General features: G+C 36.4%; 1 protein-coding gene and 1 long non-coding RNA gene across 2 annotated transcripts in view; one reads left to right on the forward strand and one right to left on the reverse strand.

Annotated features, from left to right (window-relative positions):
* LOC135082909 (uncharacterized) overlaps positions 1-27,623 on the forward strand; it is a 219,061-nt gene that overhangs the window by 43,555 nt on the left and 147,883 nt on the right. The window lies entirely within an intron of this gene.
* On the reverse strand, positions 648-26,757 carry LOC135082713 (RE1-silencing transcription factor). Its single transcript, XM_063977485.1, has 6 exons — positions 26,687-26,757; positions 19,764-19,855; positions 4,659-7,386; positions 3,890-4,541; positions 3,555-3,778; positions 648-3,444 (listed from the first exon to the last, which is right to left on the reverse strand). Exons 2-6 carry the CDS (start codon positions 19,819-19,821, stop codon positions 3,183-3,185), a joined length of 3,924 nt encoding a protein of 1,307 aa, XP_063833555.1. The 5' UTR covers positions 19,822-19,855; positions 26,687-26,757; the 3' UTR covers positions 648-3,182.

Here is a 27,623-nt window from a genome sequence, read left to right on the forward strand (position 1 = left end):
TAAGCTTCGATGGTGCTTTATCTGATGCGTTCAGGTAATGCATATTTTTGTTGTAATTATTCGGAGACAACTGTGAATTTATTTTAGAAGAATGATATTGAGTAGATAATATTATTTAGCGGTCGTCAACGGATTTTATGGACGAAGAAAGAGACCGAAGAGTTGGTTTTAAATGGTTTTTCTTGATGCATTTTAACGCCATCTTGTGTCGGGTAGAATTCTAATCAAAAGCACGCTGAAAAGCTTGGTGACCAAACTTGCTATAGTTACTTTTAAATTACAATAGATGGCTCTGTCCATAGATTTGTATTTTTGCGATAGATGGCGTTAAAAACGATAACTGTTATTTACTGTTTATTAAATCGGTATTGAAACCCGACATAATTTATTTCATGATTTGGTAAATATCTTTTTCATTGAAAACTAGGCAATTCGATTGATTTCGACTATCTACAGATGTCGAGACAATAACATTTATGCAATCGAGCAGGTAGTTAATTTTTGTGAAATAGATTTACCTACTTGTATGCTTTCCTTCCTTTTCCATTTTTTTTGTAGGTGGCGATTTTTTTATATTGTGTTTTATTTCAAACGCATAAGTAATTATAGGAGGTGATAGATAAAGGTAGGTACTTAACAAAAAGGTCTTCATGAATAAAAGAGAGTTTATTTAATATTACACAATTATATTTCACCAAAGAAACGTTTTAAAAACGACACTCGTATTGCAAAAAAATATGTGAGGCAAAATGTGAAATAGACAATTTTGTTTTAAGTAATTATTTTACTTAAAATATTAAAATCATGCATTTAAAATTGGTAAAGTTTAATTTAATTTATACTTATCTAAGAGCAATAATTTTAAACACACGAAACTACGTTTGAAAGGCCAAGCGGTGTTGCCACATTCTTATATTTAAACTTAAATCTAATCTTATATTATTAAGTACGAGATTTCTACTTTATGTAACACATTAACACCCAGAATATATTAAAATTACATATTATTAATCTTCAAACTGATACCTACTGGCCGTTTTAAAATCTAGCAAAAGAATAATTAAACGAAAAATCATATAAATACAATATTAGTTACAATATCAAACTAGTTCTTGATTCACTCTAACTATAATTGACATGAAGCAGGATTTCGTTCAAATTAATTAATATATATAAAACATCCTTAACTTACTTTGGTATACATTTTAGTATTACAACAATAGTTATACACTAAACTACTTTTACGGAATAAAATTTAATGCACGTTTGACTTATATAACCACTACAATATTAAAAGGTACGTTCTTATACTGCAACTTCTTTTTTATTGCTAAACGAATTCCTTTAATTACTTATTTAAAATTTCCTTACATTTACATCATCGGGTTATTATTATAGAATACTTAAATATTATTAACTGCAGTTATATTACTATAATTATTTATTATTACAAATTACAAAGTAGGTAAGGTAGGTAAGATATAGACACCCTCCTTAAATATTAGAATTGAAGATTAAAATATAATAAAAGTATACTTTAAATAATCTAAATAATATATTTATATTTGGTACGTCTAGTTCAGCATAAAATATATACAAAGCAAATTGGGACTTAGGTATATTCTAGCGTATGAATGGTCAATCCAATCTAGGAGACCTGTTCCTTAAAATTAATTAATCTAAATTGAGTTTTCAACTCTCAATAAACATAATATTGCTGCACCATAAGAATTTTTAAATAAAAAATAATTATTATTATACAAAACGTTCTTTAAAATATTCGTAATCGTAACAAAAAAGAAAATTGGTAATTTCAAAAATTTCTTATTTTTTCAAATGGTAAAATAACGACCACCAAAGAGCAACGGAATCCTGTTTTCGGAGAAATAAAAGCTATTTAAAAACCTCTTACATTAACCTTAGAATAAAATAAGAGATCTTAGTTAAATGTATTTTAAATAGTCTTTGAAGTTAAAGAAATGCCATGAGTTTGAGCAAATAATAGTACTTTTTTTACTTATAATAAGTAGGTGGTAGATAACTTACTAACATAGGGAATAGAAAAGATAGAAGAAATAATATAAAAGGCGAATCTACTTACCTATCTACTTTAAGAGATACAATTTATTCTGGAACATAAGTGATTAGAATTGTTCCACTTTTGCATTTTAATAAAATTAGGATATTTATATAAGTTTGTAAATCAATATTTAGACAATTAAAATCGATATAATATGATATAAAAAGCATCAAACCGAGAAGAAACGGATTTATTTGATAAGATTAAATACTTCTTATTTACCTATGTATTTATGAGCTTACTTATCTATTTATTCATTGGTAGGCTTAATTGGTAGGACAGTAATAAATTGAGGTTTACAATAATTCGACTGACTTACGTTAAAACTTCCTACATACCGACATTTTGGTATTTTAGCATATTGATAAGAAAATGTTTAGTGTGACTAGATAAATTTGGATTTATATTAAAAGTTTGGCTTTGATATTTAAAAATGTGCGAATGAGTCTCGAATAGTGAAATATGATTGAAAATACACTGAAATAGACACAACACGACTAGTTGAAAATGCACGTGTCTGGTAGCTTCCAGTAACGAGGTTTTTGGTGCAATATTATTATAAACTAGCTTTGGATCGACTACAGTATGTTCAGTACGAACTATTAATGTAATAGTAAACTAGGTACTTAAACTAAGATCAAAATATGCCACCTCTACAAGGTTGGGTTAAATATAAAAATGTACTTTCTTAAAACTGGCACTAATGAAAATTTCGTTGCTCGTCACCCACAAAAAAGCGTCAGAAGTATGCTAAGTCAGAAAAGGACGGCTTTTCATTCTAAATTAAGGCATCTAAAGGCACCTAGATAAAATATTAGAGTTACTAATAATTCCGTATTTACAGAAAAAACTTATTTTTAAAATATAATTGCGCTTAACTGTGGCAAATTGAGTTTCAGAGGCCTTATTTTAATAATGACTTTTCTCTTTTGCCGCAGTGTTGAACGCGCGTATACTTAAACTTATGCATCTACTCGTTGCTAGATGGCGTTGTACACTTATCTGCGTTCGTTGATGCCGAAGTTTGGATTTGGAGCGGCAATTTTAGTCCTCGCGGAGCTAGGATCAGCCTAGCCGGCGTCACGAGGACTAAAGCGTACTCTCATTTGTTTACTCCAAGGAATTTTGCTGCTTCGTCCGCGGAAGAGAGCAGTTTGTTGATGATTGTCTTGTCTGGGATGCCTAGAAGCTTCCCGATGAGGTCGCCGCCGTTTTCCGTGTCGTTTTCAGCCTCCGATGAGTACTTTCGGGAGGTCATGTCGAGTTTGAGCTTTTTTTCATAAGGAGCGGAAGGTGGTGAGTTGTTGTTGTTGACGTTGCTTGGGATCTCGTTGCCAGAGCCGTCGTCGTCTTGGTAACGGTATCTAGAGGGACGAAAGAGAACATAAATTAGATTTTTTTACTATTTAAAAGGCTGCTGTGCAGTTTGATTACGGTAAGTTAATTAAGTTGTAAAATAATGATGAATACTCACCCATTAGTGAGATTTTCGGGCTCCACAGGCGTGTTAGGTGGCGACGCCTCCTCATCATCGGTCTCTTCTCTGTGCTTCTTGCGGTGCCGCAGCATGCTGTGCTTGAGGGTGAACCGCCGCCGGCAGAGGTCGCAAGCGAAGGGCCGCTCGCCAGAGTGCGTTCGGACGTGGCGACGAAGGTCTTCTGCTGACCAGAAACGCCGGACGCAAAAGGCGCAGACAACCTGAAAAGATATTGTCAAGTTAGAATTTTGGCAAAGACTTCTACTTGCTATGATTCTTCTACTGTTCTATTGATTTATGAATGGAAATATAAATCTGATCTGAGGTCTTACCTTTCTATTAACATGGTCAGGAACCCTCCCTCGCTCATCATCATCGGCACTTTCGCTTCTATCGCTAGCGGCATCCAGCGCCCCTTTATTGACCAGTTGCTCGTATTCAGCCGAATGCGTTGTAGCCAGGTGACCCAACGCCGCCCCTCTCTCCCCAAACGATGCTTCACACAGATGGCACTTGAAGACTAAGCTGACGTCACCCGCGTCATCGTTGACATCAGGGTTAGGTGAGCCAGGTTGCGAGTCGCCAGTTCCATGCCGAGAAGTCATGTGCTTTTTCAGAGTGTCCATTGATGAGAAGGTGCTGCTAGGACATGATGCGCATTTGAACGGCCTCTCTGGAACGGCTCTGCTGTCATTGGCTGCTTGCGGAGGCGGTACAGCATCAGGAATAGGCTCGGCTAGAATGGCTCTCGCAGATCCTCCATGTTTCCTCAGCAAATGGCGGTCGCAGTTCGATTTCGTGGTAAAGAGCAGAGGGCAGTGGGGGCACTTGAAAGGCTTTTGACCGGTGTGCGTCAGTACGTGGCGGCGGAGCGACGACGACCAGGGGAACTTTCTATGGCAGTACGGACAAGAAACTCGGTTCGGAGCTAGGCTGTAGGCGGATTTTTTCTTCGGTGGTTGAGTTCCAGTATCAGACTCCGACCTAAAAAGAATGGAGAGAAATTTTAGTGGATGTTGACACGACAATATTGTTATGATCCATTAGATTTTAATTTGTAGTAGTAATTAAACATAAATGTTGGTGAATAAGACAACTTACTTATTTTCATCACTGCCAGAGTTATTGCCTTCACTTGTAGACGCGACTAGACCTTCTTCATCTTCTTCCTCGTCACTGCGAGTTGGGACCACAGGGACAGGATCATGCGAAGACAGCTGAATAGGATCTGTGCCCGTCTCAGTCTTTTCAGGTGTCATGAGAACAGGTTTATTGATCAAGTTCCCAGCAATTTTGAGATCGAAGTCCTTGTGGAGTTCTTGCTGACGGGTCGCCATTAATATTTCAGCGGCAGCTCGATGTGCTGCAGAATGTTCATCAGGTTTTTTATCTTCAGGCTCCTCATCTATGACTAAAGTATCATCTTCATCTTCTTCGTTGTCAGCAACTTCATCGGAATCTCTCCGGATTGGTGATCTTTCTGGTTGCTGCAATGGCCTTTCTAGATGACGGGCTAAGAGTGCGTATTTTACTCGGTCTGCCAAAGCATCAGGTGTTGGGTATGGCGGTGGGGCCCTTGGGGCGGGTCTCCTGACACTCCAATGTTGCGGGTGTTGCTGCTTAACATGTCTCTCCATATTTGACCGTAGAGTGAAACGAGCTGAGCATTGAGAACAAGAGAAAGGTCTTTCAGTGCGGTATCGACGTTGTTTCTGTTTTGGCATCAGTATGCCGTTTTTTATAACCATTTTCACTGAGTCATTTTGTGAAACTAGACCAGTATTGTTCAGAGGCCTTGGAGATTCGGGTTGAGGAGATGGTGAAGGAGATATTGGCTGTGGTATGGGCTTCTGATCTTCTTCCTCTGGCTCTTGTTTTGTAGGAGCCTCCTGGTCGCTCGGAACAAGTCTACCGCCAGACATACTCAGACCGCGAATAATTTCTTTTTGTATACGCTGTTTTATTTCGGCAAGTTCTTGGGAATCAGTTGGGTGAGGAAAAAACGAGGGTTGAAGAAAGTAAGGGCTGATTGGAAAAGACGGCGGTAAGGGCAACCCAGGGATTCCTGGAACTGTGCCAGCGTAGAGCTGAGATAATTGAGAGGCATAATAAGCAGGATCAATTTTGGGAAGAGTATTTTCGAAAAGCCTTTGCTGGGCTATTAGAAGTCTTGCCTTTTCAAACGTAGAAGCAGCAACAGCGGCGGGATCAGGTTCAAATGAGGGTCTCGGTGGGGGTTTAGGCTCATCGTTTTCAGTATCACGCTTCTTCTTACTGAGATCGAGTACGTCACAGCTGTTGTTGTCACTTGTACTGAGATCAACTGGAGCTTCCTCGTCATATGTATCAGATTGTACGTCATTGGTCTTAAAAGGAATCTCTGGCGGTCGGTATTCAGGTATTTGAGTAAGTTGACCGATACCTTTTACTTTAATTCTTGGCAAAGGTTGTTCTGTTTCCCTTGGTGGTAATATCGGAGTTTCTGGTAAAGGTTTTGCAGTAAGTGAAGCAACTGGATGTCTTTCAGCAATGAAGGTGGGAGTGAAATGTGTCAAAGGCGTGTCACGACCGGTGCTCTCAGTGCGTCTTTCAAATTCAGGAGTTTGGAATGCTAGAGATCGTTTGACGTCATCTCTAGCTAGCTTTGAGTTAACTTCATCATTATTAGGATCTTCTGATGGATGATAAATGATGGAGCGTTTCACATCCTCTCTCGTGACTTTAGCGTGTCTATTTCTCAGATGACGTTCACAGTTAGCCTTTGTGGTGAATGCATAATTACAGACCGCACATTCGTAAGGGCGATCTCCATTGTGGGTCCTCATGTGTCTTACTAGAGCTGCCTTATCTAGAGATGCGTGAGGGCACATGTTACATTGATATGGTCCTGGGCCTGTTCCACTAAGATGCACTCTATTGTGACCCTTCAAGGCACGTAAGTTAGGGAATTTAGCAGGGCACAATCTACAGGGGAACTCGCCTCGTAACTTCATGCGTCTAAACTCAGCTGCAAAGTTATCCTGGGTCTCTTCGTGTTCTCTATCCTTACTAGCAGTGTCTGGAGGTGTTAATACTGCACTTTCTAATGCCACTCTAGTACCGGTCAGTCTTTCTAAGAGACTTCCAGCAGATGTGACGTTCAGGATAGATTGAATATCAGCCAAGTCTCTGGCAGCATCTATGTGTCTAATCCCGTTGGTAGTGAGATGCCCATCTTCAAACTTAGGGGTGAATCTGTCCATAGGTGGAGTCAATGTTCCAGGGATCCCAAAGGATCTGTTTCTGAGATCAAGCTTTGCAAAGAAGTCTTCCCTCCTATCTCTTTCGGGACTAGGGATTCTGGCGTTGCCGGTGCACGTTTTCCTGTGAATGTCTAAGGCTTGGCCACATGGGAAGTCTTTTGTGCACAGATCACATCGGTAGCGTTGCTCCGTGACCGATATGTGGGGGTTGCGTTCGCAGACACCTCGCGCAATCTCTGGAAACTTCTTGCTGGAGAAGTCTACGAAGGTAAGGTCATCGAAGCCCGCTCTGGTGTCGTCGCCGTGTGCTGTGAATCTGTGTAGATCGAAGGTGTTAGCTGAGTCGAAGCGCAGTCGACACTTCGGGCATTCGAACCTGGCGATTCTTTTATCCATTGTGATTGGGGATGGAGAAGTCGAGGCTGCTCTCTTCCGAGATCTTCTAGTATCTTCTTCCTCGCTCCTGTCCGAGCGGTTGTCGCTGTCGATGCTGGTCGTCCTCGCCGGCCTAAAATCCTGTTTCTCCACCATTTCCATTTCTTCAGCCTCGACTTTGGCTTCCGTGATGACCTCCTCTGTTTTGATTTCTGCAACAACAAAAGAATATTTGTTACAATTGATTGCAGGCATGTTTGAATAACGTAGGGCGCTTTCATTTTACATTTCCAAGAAAACTTGACAATAGATGACTAAGGCGGTTCTGTGTATGTAGGTTTTATTAGAATAACATAATGGGATGTGGACTCATTGTCGTCTTGTTACTTAGCTAATAGATTTTTCTTTTGGAAACACCTTTAGAAGGTGATCACGAATTTCAATAAATGTATGTAAATGAAATACAAGCGACGATTTTCAATTTGACGAATTGATTTATTTTGTTAATGACTTGCCTTTTTGTTTTCTAAAAGGATTGATTGCATTGGCATATTCATTCGGTAAAAAAAACAATTTATTTTGCTTCGATTATTATTCGTATGTCATTAAATGTCATACCGGAATATGATATCGTGATAATGTTGACATGACATTTATAATTATGTACGTTCGTGTTATTTATTGTACACTAGCGGCCGCCCGCAACTTCGTGCGTGTGGAATGTGGACCCCGTTTTACACCCTTAGGGGTTGAATTTTGCAAAATCCTGCGTCTTAGTGAGCACCTGCGTTCTAAAAGGAATCCCCATGCAGAATTTGACGACTCCTAGCACTTGTAGTTTCTGAGATTTCGTGATGAGTGAGTCAGTGACCTTTCGCTTTAATAAATACGGCCTGATCATCACTTACCATCAGGTGAGATACAGGCCAAGAACTTCCTCGTTGTGGATAAAAAAAAATACCTATAGATGTGTTTCTAATCAAAGTAAATTATAAACGCAGGTAGTCGCAGAACATTCGAGCACAAAGAGTCCCTATATCCCAGACAGAAACAAAAAGATGACTCAGTGCCTCCAACCTTTGTCTTAAACCGACCATTATTTCAATCAAAATAGAACCTTATTTGTTGAGCCACTAGATTTACTTCCCAAGGGCAGGCGGCGAGGGCGTAAAAATCAATACATGGCCTGACAATCTGACGCCAGGTACACAATATAGGTAGGTACATTTAGTAGTATGCCGTTATGTATTTGGTTTAGGGAATTATTTGTGCTACGGTCACTATTTTTGACATTTAGAATTAGGTTTATTACGGCGAAATAAACAATTGAATGTCGTTAGTTTCGTAATAACTTTCATATAATAAAGTTAATTGGATTATAATTTTTTTAAGACGATTGGCAGAGATTTTTAGAGGAACGATATTTTTCTTGAATTGCAACGTCATTGGTAATATTGATTTTCTTTTGACTACGGTCGATATTCATTAATCAGTAAAGCATCTACCTACTAGTGCAGTGAAAAAAGTGAATTTTCTCGTTGTTTCATAATACTGCTGTAAAAACTAAAGAATTCTTACCAGCCAATGACTTGCCTCTTTTTTTGTTAATTGAATATGTACTTTTTTAAGTTCTTTAGTTTCTATTTGCAGTTCGAAATTTAAATTCAAATTACCTCCATATCTCAAGTTCAATGAACCTGTCACCTGAAAATGCAAAACAGGTGACTGTCGCATCGAGTTATTTAGAAATTGTGTCAAATGAGTGCACCCAAATTGCAACTCATAGTAATTTCCCGATTAATGGACAATGGGATGAGTAACTTACTTACGTCAAGAGTCACGTGACTCATGTCATCTCAACTCTGTACGCTTTTGATGAAAGCACAGAATAAACGTTAGAATTTTTCCTAGTCATCTAAGAACGAATGAAATAACCAACTGACGAATTTTGTTACCAATGCAATGGTTAAATAATATAATGAAAACTAAAGCTGAGTTGCACCACCTCTGCTAATTTTGCTGATCTAACTATTTGTCATAAAATTTGACAGTTGATTATTTTTACGGATCAAAAAACTGGACCAAGTAACCCCCCACTTTTTCTCAGAACACTGACTAAGGGACAGATAAAATATGTGAACATCAGCCTTCCCATCCCAACCTGTCTGGCTGTAGCTAGCCTAGACCATATCCTCCATTTGCCTCTGAGAAATTATAGAAGCCGTGCTCATGCAGTGGACTAACTGACGTGATGATGAAGAGCAAAGTCAAATGTATATTCTGATGACTGTCACAGTAGATCAAGACAATAATGATGATTAATATAGGAAGAAAGTGAACAATGTTTGATAAGTCCAGACTCTCAAAATGATTATTGATAATAATTATATTAAGTGTGATAACATAATTTTATGCCATGACTAATTTGTTAGTTTAATATAAGCTAACATTGGTATCTTTTTACAACGAATGGTTTTATTTAGATATCGACATCCGGCTTCGGTGATCACATTACACAAAATGCACCTTTTTCAGAAACATTAGGTGACCACGCGTTTGAAAATTGGTGGATTTTTGTCGAAAAAAATCTTTATTATTGAATTATCTCATTTTATATCTTTTTTACGGTATTCAGTAATAATAAGACGTTTGTTCGGTTCAGCCAAATGACGTCCACTGATGGACCAAGGCCTTCTCCAAGGTTTTACATAACGACCGGTCGCACTGCCCGTGTCCAGGTAAAAATAACAAGACGTTAGCAAATAATTAGGTACCCAATCTCAACTACCTTCATAAAATATCTATGTATTTACATTGAATAGTCATCTATAATTTTTATTAGTCAAGCTTCTATTTTATAAATTTAAAGTAAATAAGAGGACACAAACTCGTATATTCTCTAATTTCGTTATCTTTTAAAATGAGTACAATTACAAACCGCAAGACGAATACTTAGAAAATCCTCAATAACCACGAAATGTGGTTGCCCTACTTCATAAGTGCCTAAGCAGGTTTTAGGGTACTGACTGAAACAATTGGAACGTATCATATTTTCTTAGCGTATAATCGGCCCGCGCAATCTCTTTGGCAATATGACGTGTGTAGTACAAGGAAAACAGACTTCCCAATCCATTTACGTATATTGTTTTGGTGACGGTAAATGTGTTAGATATGACGTAATTCATTGGCGTATTTAGGTTATATTAGTATCATAGTCATAGAGTGAGTACTATCAATCAACTATCATCTGGGCACCTGACCATTCTGGGTTAGGCACGCCCTTCTGTATAAGCGCATGCATGGATTAATATAAAGTTTACTGTAACAAAAAATGTTGTTTGTAGGTATTTATATTGTGGTATTTAGGTTATAATGAGGTAAGACCGATCGATAGAGAACGACCCTCCTATAAATTTATCAGAGGCAAATTGAGGATTTGGCTGTTAGCTTTGTCCATTATTGGTCGCCTTTTGCGATATCAAAGGGAAATGTGGGCGTGGTCCTACTAATTTTACTGTCGTCTGTTGGCAAGGTGTTATTTTATAGATCTTTCTTTCAATCAATGTAAATGGAACAGACCACTGAAGAATACTAAAAAGAACTTAAGAAGAATTCAGGTGAATTTTATTTTTATATTTTATGCATAACAAGGCAGGTATTTGACCACAATCGCACCTGATGTTAAGTGGGATGCAGTTTAGGATGGTTAGGATGGTTATTCAAAGTACAAAGACATTTGGTCATGTAATGAACTGGCTTTTTAACACAGGCTACGGTCCATAACTTGCCTGACTGCGTTACACACAGATTGCGTCATTCTTGCAAATTGTTTTAGAAAAATATTTTAATTATAATGATAACGCACATAATAATTTTAATTGTAGAATTAATAGACTGAAAAATAGTAAAATTGTTGGATGCATCTGATTCTGTAATTTGGAAGCCCTTGACATTGATTTGGCTCATTAAAATGTAAATCTTAGATGTAGATATATTTAATTTATTAAAATACAAAGTAATACTAATACTGTGAGGTGTATAACCTCGTTTTATGCAACCAAAAGCGATCCTCATATTAAATGAAACGGAAAAGCTGTTCTGATTAACCCAAATTTGTACAAGTTTGCAATCAACATTCTAAAACAATGACTTTATCGTCATCAAATTTTATAATTCAGTAAAATCCAAACTCTTTTACGCCTAAATCGCGTTTTGATGCTTATTCTCGGAACCAATCTGCAAGGAAATCATGCGATTGCGTAAATTAAAAGCAGTATAATTATTTTGTATTGTTTTGTTCCTGTTTGCAGTCAAAATAATTAATTATTTACAACGTAGAATGCGAAAGGACATTCTTTATTGGAAAATGAAGCTTTCTCTTCGATATTTCAGACAAAAAATATTGCAGACCCTTTGAAATTGGAAATCAATTTGCTGATCATTGGACAATCATTCCAAAATACTGTCAAGCGAGTTCACTCAAGTTCAAATACGGAGAAAAGGTGTCATAGACGCGCTTCGTGACTTCCTCCTTCCCGCTTATACGGAATTTAAATCGCCGATCCCTGCGCACGCGCATGACATTCGATTGTGTGTCTTATTGTCCAGTAATAAGGCCGACGGTCAAACAATGGTTAGCCTAACGGTGGGAGGCGCATATTATAAGCGTTTTGATTGATATTGTGAGGATGTCGCCAGTACCGCTGCTTTCTTCCACACTCCAATGGGCCTCAACGGTACTGAATTATGTGTTGTATCTCCAAGCCCTCATTTATGGTGTCGCCATAGACGATTACATATCCAATTTGCAAGCGAGGGAATATACACTTTGTGCGGACGACAGTAAGTGGGGTGTGGTGGAGAACCTAGATAATACGCAGAAAGACGAGAAATTGATAATTCACGTTCGACACATAGTCATTTTGTCCGGCAGACGTTTCGCATCTCTGGAGAAATTTAATTGACGTCTAATTTTTGGCGTGTGATAGTAAATTGACGGATTGACTTTTCAAAAAAGCGAACGTAGCTTTTTTTGGCAGTGAAACTTGGAATGTAAACTGAAGCAATTTTAACACAAAAGTGCAAAAATGTACCAGACTTAGGTATCCTAATTGTCAGTAGAGTTAATTTGCATGAAAAGGCAAAAAACTGCCTTTAAATAACTACTGTCCTTAATTCAACAGAATTTTATCCCGAATATTGAGTTTTTAATCCAACCCATATATCCACCATAGGATGTGGCTGACATCAGCTACGTTTTTAACACAGAGGAATTAATATTCGTCCATCTAAAATCCGTTTATAATAAACATCCTCAGAATACATTAAGCCACACTCACACGTCCAAATTATGCCCTATGGTCATTGCCTTTCCTCTCACAGCGCTAACTCTCCAAAAGCCACATGCCTTCGCCCGCAGGACTTCGAAATTCAGAAGTCGTTGGACATTACTATGCAAGGCAGGGACATGCCTTCCGCGACGAAGTAACGGTAACTCGGTATGATGTTTATGATCATTGAGTGCTGGCATTGAATATTGTAATAAATATCTGTCCTACTGATCCTACTTAGGACCGAACGCGGAGGTACCCTAGTCCTAAGTATAGTACACTTTTTGGATCTCTTGTTCTAAGTATAGTACACTTTTTGAATCTGTTCGTCATCTTAGTTGTTTTCATTCATAAAGCATAATTATTTATGAAAGATTTCGTCATCAAGACAAATGATAAAATTACGACGTTAATAAAGGTCAATCAAGTGTCGACGTCGACAAAAAACTTAGGTATGTTTATTATTTTATCTAATTAACAATCGAATCTGTTTACTTGGGCCATGGAAATGTTGGATCTCAAATTTCGCTTAGATGCAGCTTAGCGTTTCCTGTAAAGTGATTGCATGTTCTGATAGAATGTTGTAACCTAATTTAATTATAAATTAACTATTTAGCGTGCACCCGCGACTTAGTACGCTTGAACCTCGTTTTACCCCCTTAGGGGTGGAGTTTCGTAAAATCCGTTCTTAGTGGATGTCTATACCGTATAAGGAAACTACCAGCTTTTGAAGTTAATAGTTTCTTAAGCTAAGCTTAAGCAGGTGTTAATAGTTTCTGAGATTTCGTGATTAGTCAGTGAGTGGTATTTCGCTGTAGATTTTATATATAGTAAATCTTAGGATACCTTTTTCTTCTTTGATAGATAAAAAAAAATAGGTGCAATTTGAGATAAATTACCAAATTATTTATTTATTTATTCATTGAGAATTCATACAGCGATACAAGTACTAACATAGACGGGAACTTCCAAATTCAGAATTTACTTTTACTTCGACATGTCAGTTAAAAAACGACCTAGGCTGGTGTAGCTACTAAATGTTCTTGTAAAGTACTTAAAGAACGGGATAACACAAATAAAAAGATAACTGGCCTGCAGTTAATCGATTCAGAGGGCCGCCAAAATTGTTTTTCAATCGGTCAATCGCTTTCACCGTACGGAAAAGATTTCCAATCAGGCGCAGGCGCACATTGGAGAGGGGAGAGGGGGGATATGAGGGGAAGAGAGGGGGAGAGGAGGAGGAGGGGGGGAGGTGCAGAGATGTGATTACTGAATATCAACACGCAGGGCCCGTGAGATGGTGAGAATGTAGGTCCGACGACGCGTGGACTGCTTTGTCAATTTGGAGTAGGTACCTATGGAAGTGGACATTGAACCTTATACAGCTTATGGCCGCGACTTAAGTCGCATTTTGATAAAACTAGCCCATCTTATCCTATGTGCTATTCTAATGTATAAGAACTGGTCTATGAATTGTAAACTTTCATCAAGATAATACAAGTATGTCAGTGTAACAATATCGATTCATTTCCAGATATTTATTTTAATTTGTTTAGACACTTTTTATGGTTTTATTTCGACTTTTTGGCGTTGCTCATCTACAGGGTGGCCCAGAAGAAAATTCACTTTTGAAAATTCAAGGAAACGAAAACTGTTCATTTTTGTAGAACTTTAACTATTGCAATTTAAAGGAAATTTAGTGCAATTTATTTTAAAATTTACTTTATTTAATAAAATTTATCGTACATGTGATTCTCTTGACGTTTACAACATTCGGTCAACATACATCAAAATTTTGGAAAACTTTCGTTAGAGTTACCTCGAAATGGATTCAGGATGGATGAATGCTGCAGAGTTTTTGGATTATTAGAGTATACTCTGCTCATAAGGTAACCCCACAAAAAGAAGTCTGCTGGAATGAGATTAGCGCTTCTTAGAGGCAGTGAGATATCACCCCTGCTTAATTGGTTTGTTGCATTGAAAGGATGATTAATTTTTGAGAGCGCTATACTGGTAGGCTGAAAAGCTTTTTGATTTCAAAGCTGCAAGATCCGCAAGGCTATGACCGCAGCACTTGGTTTGATCAAGAGGGGGCTACGTGTCACACTTCAAATGAGAGCATTTAGATGGTAAAAGACATGTTCCCACAAAAAAATAATTTCAGGCAGGGGTGACATCTCTTGGCCCCAGGAAGCCCTGATCTCATTCCAGAAAATTCTTTTTTGTGGTGTTACATTAAGAATAGAGTGTATTTTTACAATCCAACAACCATGCAGCAACTGAAGCTGAGCATTCGGCAAAAAATTGAAAATAGGTTTCGAGGTAATTCTAACGAACGCATTTCAAGATTTTGATGTATGTTATCGAATGTTGTAAGCGTCAAGGAAATCTCCTGGGCGATGTAATTAAATAAAGTGAAATTTAAAAATAAATTGCATTAAATTTCCTTCAAATTGCAATAGTAAAAGGTCTATAAAAATTTACAGTTTTCGTTTCCTTGAATTTTCAAAAGTGAACTTTCTTCTGGGCCACCCTGTATAACTGTCAGTTATCTGTCTGTAGTGCAAGTACAATAAAAACGATCTTACATCACTTTACATCTATCTCGATCCTCGAGTCTTACCCTCATCTTCTTATCTCACAACTTAGGTCATCTAACCAAACACAATCGCATACAATCCTTACTCATCACTTATCTGCTCCATTTGTCCAAATAAGGCATTTACCCAATCGGAGGCAATTGAGACCGGAAGTATAGCTATCTGATAAGTCCCGTTACCTACACCTGGTGACACACGATATCCTAATCGGTCAGAGTATGTTTTTTTATAAATTAACTTAATGGAACATGGTATAAGTACACACGTGTTCAGTTGCGCTGCTTCTTCTCAGCACTGGTCCATTTATTGTCCCGAAGCAGTGGTAGGGTTAATACTGGGACGTGTAAAAGTGCTTTTTAGAAGCCTATTTGCAGAAATAAATGAGTTTTATGAGTTTTTACTGTGAAAAATGATTGAGTATTGGTATTTTAGATATGTAAATCATCCGCTTTGCACTGGAGGGCACCTCAACTTCGAACTTCTCCTATGTTCTTCTGATTAAATTCGTTGCAGGTCCAATGACAGTTAACTTTCCCCCGGGACAAACTAGACCTTCACTAGTTGGTTTTTTATTGGCGGTCAAGCTGTAGATCCAGGCTACACAGGAATATAAGGAGTGGGAACGATAGATGGGAATAGTCCCGTATACGTATACTAAAGTGCTTGTTACAGAAGTAAAGCTAAAACCATTTGATTTGACAAAAAGCTCACAAACGAGCTTATAAGCGATAAGACACTAACGACGTTTCGTAACCGATCCTTCCACACGCTTTCCAAGAAAGCGATCTTTTCCTTTTAAGATGAATGCGCTCGCGCAGGAAACCTTTATCTGTGATTAATCCGGTGTTTCCTGTTATACGTAATGTATTTGCCGAATAATAGAGTTATTCATCAATTGGGTACTTGACATCTATATTCCTTTAAAAATTATGTCGAAAGAGAGTTGTCATCGTCATCAACTATCCACTGCAGGAGCACGACCCTCTCTAATGTACTAGATGCAAATGGAGATAAAAACAAAAGACAATAATAAACGACTGCCTCGCCAATGAAACCTAGAATCTACAGAAATGGCAGATGTAAAAAAGGGCATTAAATTATTGAGTCACTTCTAATATTTGGAAAGTTTTGAAACATTATTGAATTATTACAGTGTAACCAATAAACGGAAAATACCGTTGAATAATTAGAATATTAAACGATATTACGAAGGATATTTGTTATTTATCAAACTAAGTAGGTGTAAGTCGATCTTGATTGTGTTTGCGTAATTCAAATCGAACATACCTAACTTTTTTGTGCTGATTTTTTCTGCATTCAGTCACCAGACTTTAAGCAGATGACGAGTGTCTTCTTAATCTTCTTCTAGAACAAAGAGAAAAAAAAATACTATCCCTACCTCTCGTTCCCACCGCTGCAACTCCTGTGTAGCCAGGATCTACAGCTTGACCGCCAATAAAAACCCAACCAGTGAAGGTCAAGTTTGTCTCGGGGGAAAGTTAAACTGTCATTGGACCCGCAACGAAATTATTCAGAAGAACATACGAAGATTCCTAATCTTAAAAAGCAGTTGGCCTATGCTTTGCTGTCTTCTTAAATCACGTGGTTTCATTTTAGCCTTTTAACCAAGTATCCTTAACTTGGCTACAATATTGTCATCTACATATTGCGTTTAATAAATCCTCTTTAGAACAGTAACTTCGTTTTATCTGACGCCTCAAGATGTTTGTGTGCACAAGTGTCCAGCAACAAAAGGATTTGGCTTTCTCTCCGGAGATACTGGCAGGCTGAGCAAACTAACTATACTATATTTAACTAACAAAAATTCTTAATGAGTGTCTAATGAGACAGCCTGTTCTTTGCCTCACAAACAGCTTGAATGTTCTGAGAAATCATATGGATAATATGGTTATAGTTTTTCAGTAATAAAATACATATTTATAAAAATAAAATGTCGACATTTTAGTTCCGTGTTTCGGAGGGCATGGATAAACCCATCTGACTAAGGGTGGATTCGACCAAACAAGTGTAAATATTAATCTCAGAATAAATCGTCAGTTATTCGACATTTTGACATAAATTTACCATACTGAAACTGTGAATGTGTCAGTTATACCAGGATTTACTCTCGGATAAAAGTTTGGTCTAATCAGGCCTAAGCTGTAGTAACTAATGTAATTTAAGTGACAAATAAAGTAAATACACAAGAATTACTATATTAGAAAAGAAAACAGAAGTTTGTTAGATGATACTTATAAATGCTACAAGTAAAAAAACTTTAAGACAGACAAGGTGTTAACACAAATCCATAAAACTTGTATGTCATGGAAAAGTATCACAATTATTATCATTGCCCGCATATTTGCGCCACGAGTCGAAAGCATAAAAGTTTAAGTGCGCTAATAAAAATATAACATACTTATTAGAAGTATTTAAAGAACGCAATGACGTTCCCAAGGTTCTGTAGAATGGTATTTTTGTGAAATGTCGCAAGACCGGATGGCGGGTAGTAAACACAATCAGCTGTTTCTAAAATGGTGTAACGTGATGTGGGGGGTAGTCGTATAAATGCCGGGTGTCGGCGCGTGCGCGTGTCGCGGTCATATTCCATGATGGCGGTCAAGTTGCGCGAGAGATGAGCTCTAAGATCGATCGGATTGTTTGGTATCAAATGCACATCCTGTCTTTGAATCAGTAGCAATGGGAGCTGATGATTTTTCGGAATGAATGACTGAAGAATCAAGATTGTCAATAAGAGCAGTTACATTATGAAATGTCAATCAAGTATGAAGAATTTGTTCAACCAAATGTTATTTAGTTATTCACAGATTTGAATGTATAAACTGGAATTCTGGAATTTAAATCAAGTTTTGAGTTTCGTTTCATTATTATAGATAGGTCATAATAGGTATTGGCTTCATTACACTTATTATGTGTCATTAACTAACTGTCTATACAGGGTGCAGCTTTTACCAAGCTGTCCTTTATTACTACTGTACAGCTATCAGAAGCTTTATTTGGCGTATAAATAAGTTTTTTGAAAGAAAAGGGCCTCAAGTCGGATAATTCGATAATTTATTCTAAAACAAGTTTTTGTTCTTGTTTGACGGTCTTATCATTAATGCAATAACGTTTCAGTTCAGGAGAGTGCGTCAGATTTTTCCTGGTTCGATTCTAAGTTGAGTTAGTTATAGAAACTATTTCTTTCACGTCTCAGTACACCTGAATCACTTGGTCTGGTTTTGATTTCAATTTCAACACGCATTTCTGTAGCTAAATAATAAAACGGTCCTGATTTTTTGTTGACGCTTGCGTGACGCGTATAGATGCTCAAATTTATTAAAGATTGCCTCACTCTTCTGTTGTTACACTATGTAGTATTGCGTTAGGTGTTATATGCGCAACTTTACAAAGAGATATCGTACGCGATAGGTGTAATAGATAAATAACGTGTGTATTGATAATTATGTATTTCATTTATTATCTAACGTGTTTTTTTCGCTAAATCGATCAGTCACATTTAATTGTTTTTAGTTCAGACCGCCTACGCGCCTGCGTGCTGAAGAATGTTTGATTGATATCTGCCGTTGTGTTTTGTCATAGATTTGAAGAGTTATATCTGGTATCTAGTAATATAATATATTTTCGGTAACAAAGACTATGACTAGCTATTACGGATTATGACAAAAACAAAACTGTCGCCTCTGTGGTATAGCTGTTAGAGAATTATAATCTCTTGGTGCGGGATTCGATTCCTAGGTGAGAGAAAGAAGGACATTTCCTTGTCCTTTGTAGGCTTTAATTACTCGGATTATACGAAAAGAAAGGGGTGACGATAAGCCGTCTTGCTATTTGTATTGATCTAGATGTTTTCTATGTACCTAAAGGTATATGAGTATGTTTATCCGTTGTCTGATATCCATAACACGTCTTTGTATTGATCTAGGTGTTTTCTATCACTAAAAGAATTTAAGTACAAGTAGGTATATCCGCTGTCTGGTGCCCATAGCACGTGTATTGCTTAGTCCGATACTAAATGGCGCTGTTGTTCTAAATTATCTAGAATTCATAAATTTCATTTATCTTACAAAAATAAATAAGATAAAGGCTTTTAAAAAGCACTTTTACACGTCCCAGTATTAACCCTATCATGTTTCGGGACATTAAATGGGTCAATGCCGAAAAGAAGTAACGCAAGCTACTCATTGGGTAATAGCAAAATCAAAAGGGTACAAATATACGTCTTTTAACTAAGTAACGTCGACGGGTTTACCCAATGTCTAAGAAGATCAGAGCAATCGTCCGGCAAGCGAAAGGTCGTGGGTTTGATTTCCCAGGCAATTAGACTTTGGCAAGTTATTTAAAATTTATTTTGAGACTAGCTTTCCGCCCGCGGCTTCGCCCGCGTGGAATTTTGTCTGTCACAGAAAAACTTTATCGCGCGCGTCCCTGTTTCAAAAACCGGGATAAAAACTATCCTATGTTCTTTCCCGGGACTCAAACTATTTCTATGCCAAATTTCATCAAAATCGGTTGCGAGGTTTAAGCGGGAAAGCGTAACAGACAGACAGACAGACAGAGTTACTTTCGCATTTATAATATTAGTTGGGATGAAACTCTTTACGCTTAACAAATTATAACTATGCTATGTAAACTCACGTTGAGAGGAAGGCGGCTCGGCCGCGGGGGGCGCGGGGGCGCTGGCAGCACCCTGCATGGCCCGCAAGCGCGACGGACGACCGCGCCGGCGCCTGCGCAAGTAAACACCAGTGTGATTATTTTAACGCAATTGACCTACGGGCCCCTATGACCTTTGGACAATGTTGAAGGGTTAAGGGGAATTCTCGGACTCCGTGAGCCAAGGGTATAGTGGCTAACTGAGAAAGATAATGTCCTTTAACCCTTCCACATAAGGTCTGAGTTGCATCACCTTAACTTTAACCGGTGTTTTTCTATGAAGTTGACAGACCTTTGACATTTGTTATAAGGTGTAGTTAAAGTAAGATTGTGACCGTAGATAGGTCTTCTATCGTTTGGTTTAGGTAAATACCTACTACTAAAAGGCTGTAGAAAGAATGTGGTTGAAAATTGTCAATACCACCCTTTACACGTAGCTTCTAATCCTACATCAGAATGTCACACAAGCTACAAGATGCACGGATTTGGTTTTGTGCTAGTTTTTAGTTTTATCAGTGCACTAATAGACTTTATTCTTAGATAAGTGTCATAATAAAGTTTGACCCAATCTCAATTGTTATTGAGCTGTGTGAGGTGTATTTAAGAAGGAAGATGACTAATAGTTATTATGTTTACGCGAAATAAATCATTAAAATATTAATCATTCACAAAATAACAACAATCATTAGTTTTAAAGATTCATTGATAAATAAACACTTACAATAAATTAGGAAATACGGTGGAAATTTTAATTGCTTACTTAAACAAATCAAGCAACTAAACAAGTAAAAATACTCTAGTATCGTGTGTATTCGTTGTTTAATAGATTTTACAAGGTAGGGTAAGATTTTCTTTCAACGATACAATTACGCCCGTATTCACAAACATTACTATGAGGTCGCACAGGGTCACACACACGAACCAATCAGATAAATATATTCAATGCTGTGCGTTCGATTTGCTGCTTCACTTAAGCAAGCATCGTTTGTGAATACGGGCGTTAGAAAAGATACAATCTTTATACAAGACAAAGAAGTGGTTTGAGTCACAGCTATCTTTTGTTATCAGAACGCTAACAACTGCGACGTCCTTTGGTAATAATCGATCGATTTAAAACGTATTATCTGTTTGCTATCTATATTAAGTAGGTGCACCAAACTAAAAGAAGTCGTAATTAAAAATCTTTTAAAGAAAATAGAGAAAAAAAAATATAGAAGCTTTTGAAAAAAGCTCGCAAATAAATTAGTAATCCCAACATGTAATCGAAAAGAAAAGCGTGGGACGTCCACCCACAAGGTGGACCGACGACCTGATAAAGGTAGCAGGAAGGCGCTGGATGCAGGCCGCTACCAACCGTGCGATGTGGAAGTCATTGGGGGAGGCCTATGTTCAGCAGTGGACGTCCTGTGGCTGAAATGATGATGATGAATCGAAAAGACCTACCTAGTACTTATTTGTACTCGTATACCACGTATGTTATCCATGTAGTGTACTTAAATAAAGGCTTTCTAATTTATTTGCGAGCTTTTTCCAAGAGCTTCTTTTTCAGCAGTTTCACGTGCTTGATTTTTAATTACGACTTCATTCAGTGCTTCACTGTATTCATGAATCATACTAATATCACAAGAAAGCTTTTTTGCTGCTTTTACGAGAAATTGTTTTGTAAAACTGATATTACTTATAGTGTCAGTACTAGGATGTAGTTTCTTTTTTCGTGATAGGTATTTTTTACTAAATGGATTAACGGAAAAATAAGTAGGTATGTTATTATTTATTTATTTAAGAGTTATTGGCGACGATAACATGCATTAAAATGAGGCTTTTCTGGATTATGGAGTCATTTGGATTGAGATTTCCATGACGTCACTGCAGATAAATGTCTGTGTCTTTATCAGTGATTAATTGAAATTCTTGTGATGATAATGATGAAGGTATTGACAAATTACGATAATGACGGGAATGACAAAATATTTAGCAAGAAATCATTAGATAGAATTATATCCCGTATGATAAATGATTCCATGGTCACCCTACTGTGCTGCTGAAAGAAATGGTATGAAATAAAAGCTTTAAAGAGATTCAGGTTCTTATCTATTTAACTCATAAATGAAAAGCATTTGCAATAACTTTTACTGTCCCTTTTTTGTCATAACAGTTAAGCTCAGTTATTAATTATTAAAAATGTATTTTTCCTTAGGCAAATGCTAAGTTTAGCTAGCAGAGGAAATTAGTTAGTTTTATTTACATAATTTTACATTGCCAACCCGTGACGTCGAGTGTGAGTAAGTTTGCTGATATTATCAAATTTTTTGCGCAGTTTTCCTAATTTTTCTTTCTTTAACACCTTCTTCTTATAATGTTTAAAAAAGGTCTCAGGTTGAACTGTGACGAAGGAAAATCGGGATTCGTTTTTATATACAGATTAGTCTCAAATAAAAGGCATTGTGGCCGCCCTAGTACCTTATGGCGCGTGCGCACCGTCCCATTATAGCTCAGACAATGCGTGCTAATAACCTGTGCGGCTGGTATGCGATGTACATAACTACAGACTTATGTATATTGTATATATGAGGACTGGTCGCGTATATTTGAGCGAGTTCAGGTGCCAGCGTTACCTAAGTATTCGCGATCACAGATTATGAGGCGAGTGTGTTGCCAATTTGGAAAAAAGTACCCATTTATTAGTTAAAATTAAAACGGTGTAATCTCATGTCTCGTTTAGGTATAGCTTTTGAAATATGACAGAAAAGAGACAAAAATAAACGCTGTTAATGAAACTATTTATAGGATTGTTCGACTGTACGAATAATGGTTTAAAAAAGGGTGATAATGATCCTATAATCGACTCTAATTCCTACATTAATGAATTTATGTTTTCCGTCTTCGGCGTTAAAACAATACTTTCAATGCTTCATGATATAAGTAAGTAGTATACAATTGTCATAGTAAAATTTGCGAGTATACAGAAAATGATTCCAAGTCGGCCCGTTTGAACCAGGATTACACGATACTTGGAAAGTTGTGAGAACCGTAATATAATATTACTTATCTCAGACTTTACCGATAAGCGGCGCCCTTTGTTCTACTGAGAAGCCAGTGTCCACCGTTGTTTAATGCGAATTGATTAGATGATACTAAATTGTTTTAAAATAGATCCGATTCTGGGTAAAGTTTTTGTAGTTAGTATTTACCCGACTGCGCCAGAAGGAGGGTTATGTTTTTCGAGTGTATTTTGTACTTTGTGTAGACATAAACGCCCGTATTTACAAACGATGCTTGTTTAAGTGAAGCAGCAAATCAAACGCACAGCGTTGAATAGAACTCTGTGATTGGTTCGTGTGAGACCCTGTGCGTCCACGCGCACTGTGAGACCTCATAGTAATGTTTGTTTCGTTTCAAAATTAAAGATATTTATATTTATATTTGATGCAAAAGTTAAAGTTAAAATGCATGCTCGCAGGTGCAACTGCAGTTTGAATTTTTGATAACATTTGGTAGGAAAAAGGGTTTAAAACTTTTTCTTTTCTTGATGCAACTCTTTTTGCTATTATTGTAATATTCTACTAAGACTACATTCTAATAAGAAATAATTGTCATATTCAAAATAATTTTCATTGTTTTTACATTCATTAAAGTTATAAGAGAACAATCAAACTCTATTTGTCAAAATAAGTTGTGATTTTTCATTGATTGTACTTACTAATAAAATTAGCACTTTTTCAGAGGAATTGTAGAGTCTTCTGAACAATTGAAATTAATGTTTTAAGGGCCACAAATATTCATATAAGATAGAGCTCGATTTCGTATTCATATAAGACTCCTGCAAGAATCATGTTTATTCCCAAGGTCTATTCAAATAGGACATTTTCTTATTAAACCCTGAACTATAAATATAGTATTTTCAATAACATTCCGCCATAAAACAGTAATATAAATAAAAATACTCGTGCTGACTCTGGTAGAGGCACAGTTATCAGCAAATCCGTGACAAAGTTGCCATAATATCTCACCGTGAAGAGGCTGTTTAACGCAATCCCTATTACTCTAATGTCGTGATAAACACTTGTCACCAGATACGACCATCTTTATCTGTTACCACGAAATCGTAATTAGATATATGTTATTTTATATTTTACAATCGGGTGTCGCAATCGTTGGGAAAGCTCGCTTCATTTGTTACCAATTTAACTAATTACATGTATTTTGCATAGTTGCGACATAGTGAATAATTTTATGACCATTAATATTTGAAGACGTAAACGTATCAATTAATTCAAATTATGCATTACGTAGTTGTATGAAACGACTCTACATTATGAATATATTCGATTATTTAATTTAATATGTTTTAGCAACTGCAAATATATTAAAATACCGTACAATATACATACATATAATATTGTACAATATAACATGTATAATATTATTACGTAAGATTTATCTTAGGTAGTAGTCAAGATAGGCATTTCCTCTTAAGAGCTTATCATGTTGCAGCACTTGACGCGTATCATTACTAAAGTATAATGTCTCAATTTGATCTCAGATTGAGATTTATCGCAATGTTTAGAATAAGGTGAGGTAATGGTCATGTAGATAGAGTTACAAGTGCTTCTGTTAACGCGTCATCAATATTTCTATTTTATTATCTGTTTTGCACTTTCGTGTGGCTTTTTTTGCTTTCTAGGTGTTTATTGGTTTGTTTTCTTTATATTAACCCATTATAGACTGAGTTTTCTTAAAGTGTCAGATTTTTGTTTTTTTGAAATATGTTCATAATTATGGTCTACATAATGCTATACAAGCATTAAAAAAATGATCCGACCTGTAATCTAGAAAAAAAAATGCTGGTACCATATGGTACCGCTAGCCTCTTACCGTGTCAGTCTGTTAAAACATAACTTTATCATGGGCTTTATAAAAATAGGGTTAATTATATATTTTATTATTATTATTATATGTATTAATATACAAGCAAATAACAGAAGTGATATTAAATGTAAAAAAACTGTATATTGGGTAAGGAACATTCATTTTTATCTTTGAATATTCAAAAATTTGGAATGGAGCTTGGCATTGCACACTGCACTTAGCCCCATGTAACATTTCCTATACTCTAATATTGTTCGAGAGTTGCTATTATCTCGAGTTCGTTCTATAAATATCTGCTTCGTTTTGGGACCTTCATCGTCCTCCAAAACTGCCAATGTTTCGTGTAAGTTACATCTAAAATAAATAAAAACCCATGGTTTTGTAAAGTATAGGAAACTATTTTACTTTATCTTCCTGTATACCTTATATACCATTGAATATATCACATACTTCCCAATAAATACAGTAAAAACTAAAAATCATAAAATAATTAAAAAGACACGGTAAGCGGCTAGCGGTACCGTACGGTACCAGTAATTTTGACATACAATATTTCCCATTATTATTATCTATCGACGTAATTTTACACCATTTCACAATAAGACCACTTATGGAGAATACAAGATTGTAACAAAATCAGTATTTCACTATCACACAAAAAAAATATGATCACTTACTTGAATGGCGCGTCAATTTTTAAGAGAAATTTTTGATGCGCTCACTTCAATCATTAATTACACACAACTGAAAATAATAACTGTAAATTTTTATTCCTAGAAGCATAGACCATATCTATTGGCTACGACTTGCATCAATCAGAGCACTGCATCTTTTCACGTGTTAATGTATAGAGCCAAATTAAAACACACAAAAAAGTGGTACCATATGGGACCGCTAGTCTATAATGGGTTAATATACAAAATATCTTTATTTGTTGTTTATTTCTAACAAATTATTGTTTTAACCATGAGTACAATTATATTTTTGGTTAAATAAGAGTAGGCTAGCTTTAAAAAGGGTGACTCTACATATTTTTTATCGCAAAAGAAATTATGACTCTACATCAGTTAATTTATCTATCTATAATATGTTTTCAAATCCTGAAAGTATTGATAAAAATTAGTCATTATCTTTGATAACAGTATCTTTTCTTTGTAAAATATTGTAGTGTTTGTATTCTTTTATTATATTTTTTACGGAAGACACATTAGGTGGGTTAGGTAAAGTTACTAAAATCATAATTTATATAGGTACCCTGAAGTTTAATTATCAAATAAATAATATTATCAAGAATATTATATAAAATATTATCAAGGTTAATAATATACAAATATTTGTAATAAACGTAAATATATATTTTCTGAAAGTAACGGAATTACGCGATACCAAGATTTAGCGTTTGTTGTGTTTTCGGTTTCCTGATAAAAATAACCACATGGTTATACAAAATAGGTATTTAGCTTAGATGTGGCATATCACCGGAAATTAAATGTTCTCTAATTAATGGCTAGGAAAAGAAATACAGAAAAATATTATTATACGAAAAAATATTAGGTGCGTGCCATAAATGTTAATATTCAGTTGGTAAAGGGATAAAAATATATTATTTTGAAATGAGATTTCGGATATCATAAAATTAAAATCCTGTGCCATCTTCTTATTAGAATATTTTTGGATCATGGGAAGTTACGAGCTTACATCAAAAAGAGGAATACGTTTCGGTAAATTAGGAATCAATATTTTAGGATTGTTTCCAGAATAAATAAAATTACATTTTAGTAACTCGTAATATATAAAAGCCAAAATATGTTATTTGCGCAAAAGCACTTGAAAATTTTGTTTAGTTTTTCTTTCTTTAAACTTTTTTACCAAAACAAATTTCACGCAGCGACGGCTTATATTTTTTCGCGCACTATTTTCTGCGCGGAAAAATTTATTAAGACTTTTCGCACCACCACAAACTTATTTCATATTTTTTTGTTGATTGTTTCCATCAGTTTTTTTCTGTAAAGAAAAAACACCGCACTATTACGCACCATGGGCCCTTAGGGTCAACAGACGACAAATCATTTGACAATCGCGTATCGCACTGAACCAACTGGGTATACACCACCGGCACCTAAAAACACCGGCCGCTGGCTTCCGTCACAAAACGATAATTTGCATCGTAATCTAATCGAAATAGCACTTACCCAATCGTGAATATTTTTCGCGGTATCTGACACACCAAACTGTTCCTGCACACTACCAATCTCACAAAAGTCACTTGGGAAAAAAATAAAAATTGAGCACAGTTCAAAACAGTCTTCCACTAAAATTGTTAAGGCACTTAGTGTTTTTCGTTCCGATCTCGCGAGAGCGACAACCTCGCGCGGCGAGATGTCGTCTCCTTGTGATAGGACTGTGATGAGAGACACTGTCGCTTTGCTCTCGGGGGAGCAAAAGATGGCCGCCGATTGGTCGAGAGCGGCGGCCGGGCGCCCGGGGAGAAGGAGAGGGCGCATCTTGCGCGGGAAGCGAACGAGCGAGACGGCTAGTGTGGGCCGTTGCGTCGCGCGCGGCAGATTGCCCGAGTCAGGTGGATCATTGTGGAGAGCGGAGATGCCCGCGGCTCCAGCTCTGTCCTTTATCGAAGGCTCGAGCGAGCTTTATCTATTAGATTAAAACAATAGCGTCATAATTATATACATCTTATTTATAATAGATACTGAAACGAAAAATAAGAAAAACTATTTGCAATGAAAATCTCACAATTTTAATTGATTTACTAAAAGCTATAAAAATTGCGTGGTTCATATCAGTTATTGAGTCTTTTTATGTTTTTAAAAAAACATTACAGAATTATATTGAAAAATAAAAATAAAAGTAATTATTACAAATAAGAAAATCTGAACAAATATTTTTTTATTATAATGTAGAGCTAGAGAAAGCGAAGTCAGAAGTCGTTTAATCGTTAAATATTGCGCTAACCTG

Source organism: Ostrinia nubilalis, chromosome 22 (assembly GCF_963855985.1).
Source record: "Ostrinia nubilalis chromosome 22, ilOstNubi1.1, whole genome shotgun sequence".
Taxonomy (NCBI): domain Eukaryota; kingdom Metazoa; phylum Arthropoda; class Insecta; order Lepidoptera; family Crambidae; genus Ostrinia; species Ostrinia nubilalis.

Excerpts from the sequence above, each read along its gene's own strand:
- LOC135082713 (XM_063977485.1), bottom strand. The coding sequence starts at position 19,821 with ATGCAGGGTGCTGCCAGCGCCCCCGCGCCCCCCGCGGCCGAGCCGCCT. Across the intron at positions 7,387-19,763 it reads CGAGCCGCCTTCCTCTCAAC|AAATCAAAACAGAGGAGGTC; the intron begins GTGAGTTTACAT and ends TTGTTGTTGCAG. Across the intron at positions 3,779-3,889 it reads CTGACCATGTTAATAGAAAG|GTTGTCTGCGCCTTTTGCGT; the intron begins GTAAGACCTCAG and ends ATATCTTTTCAG.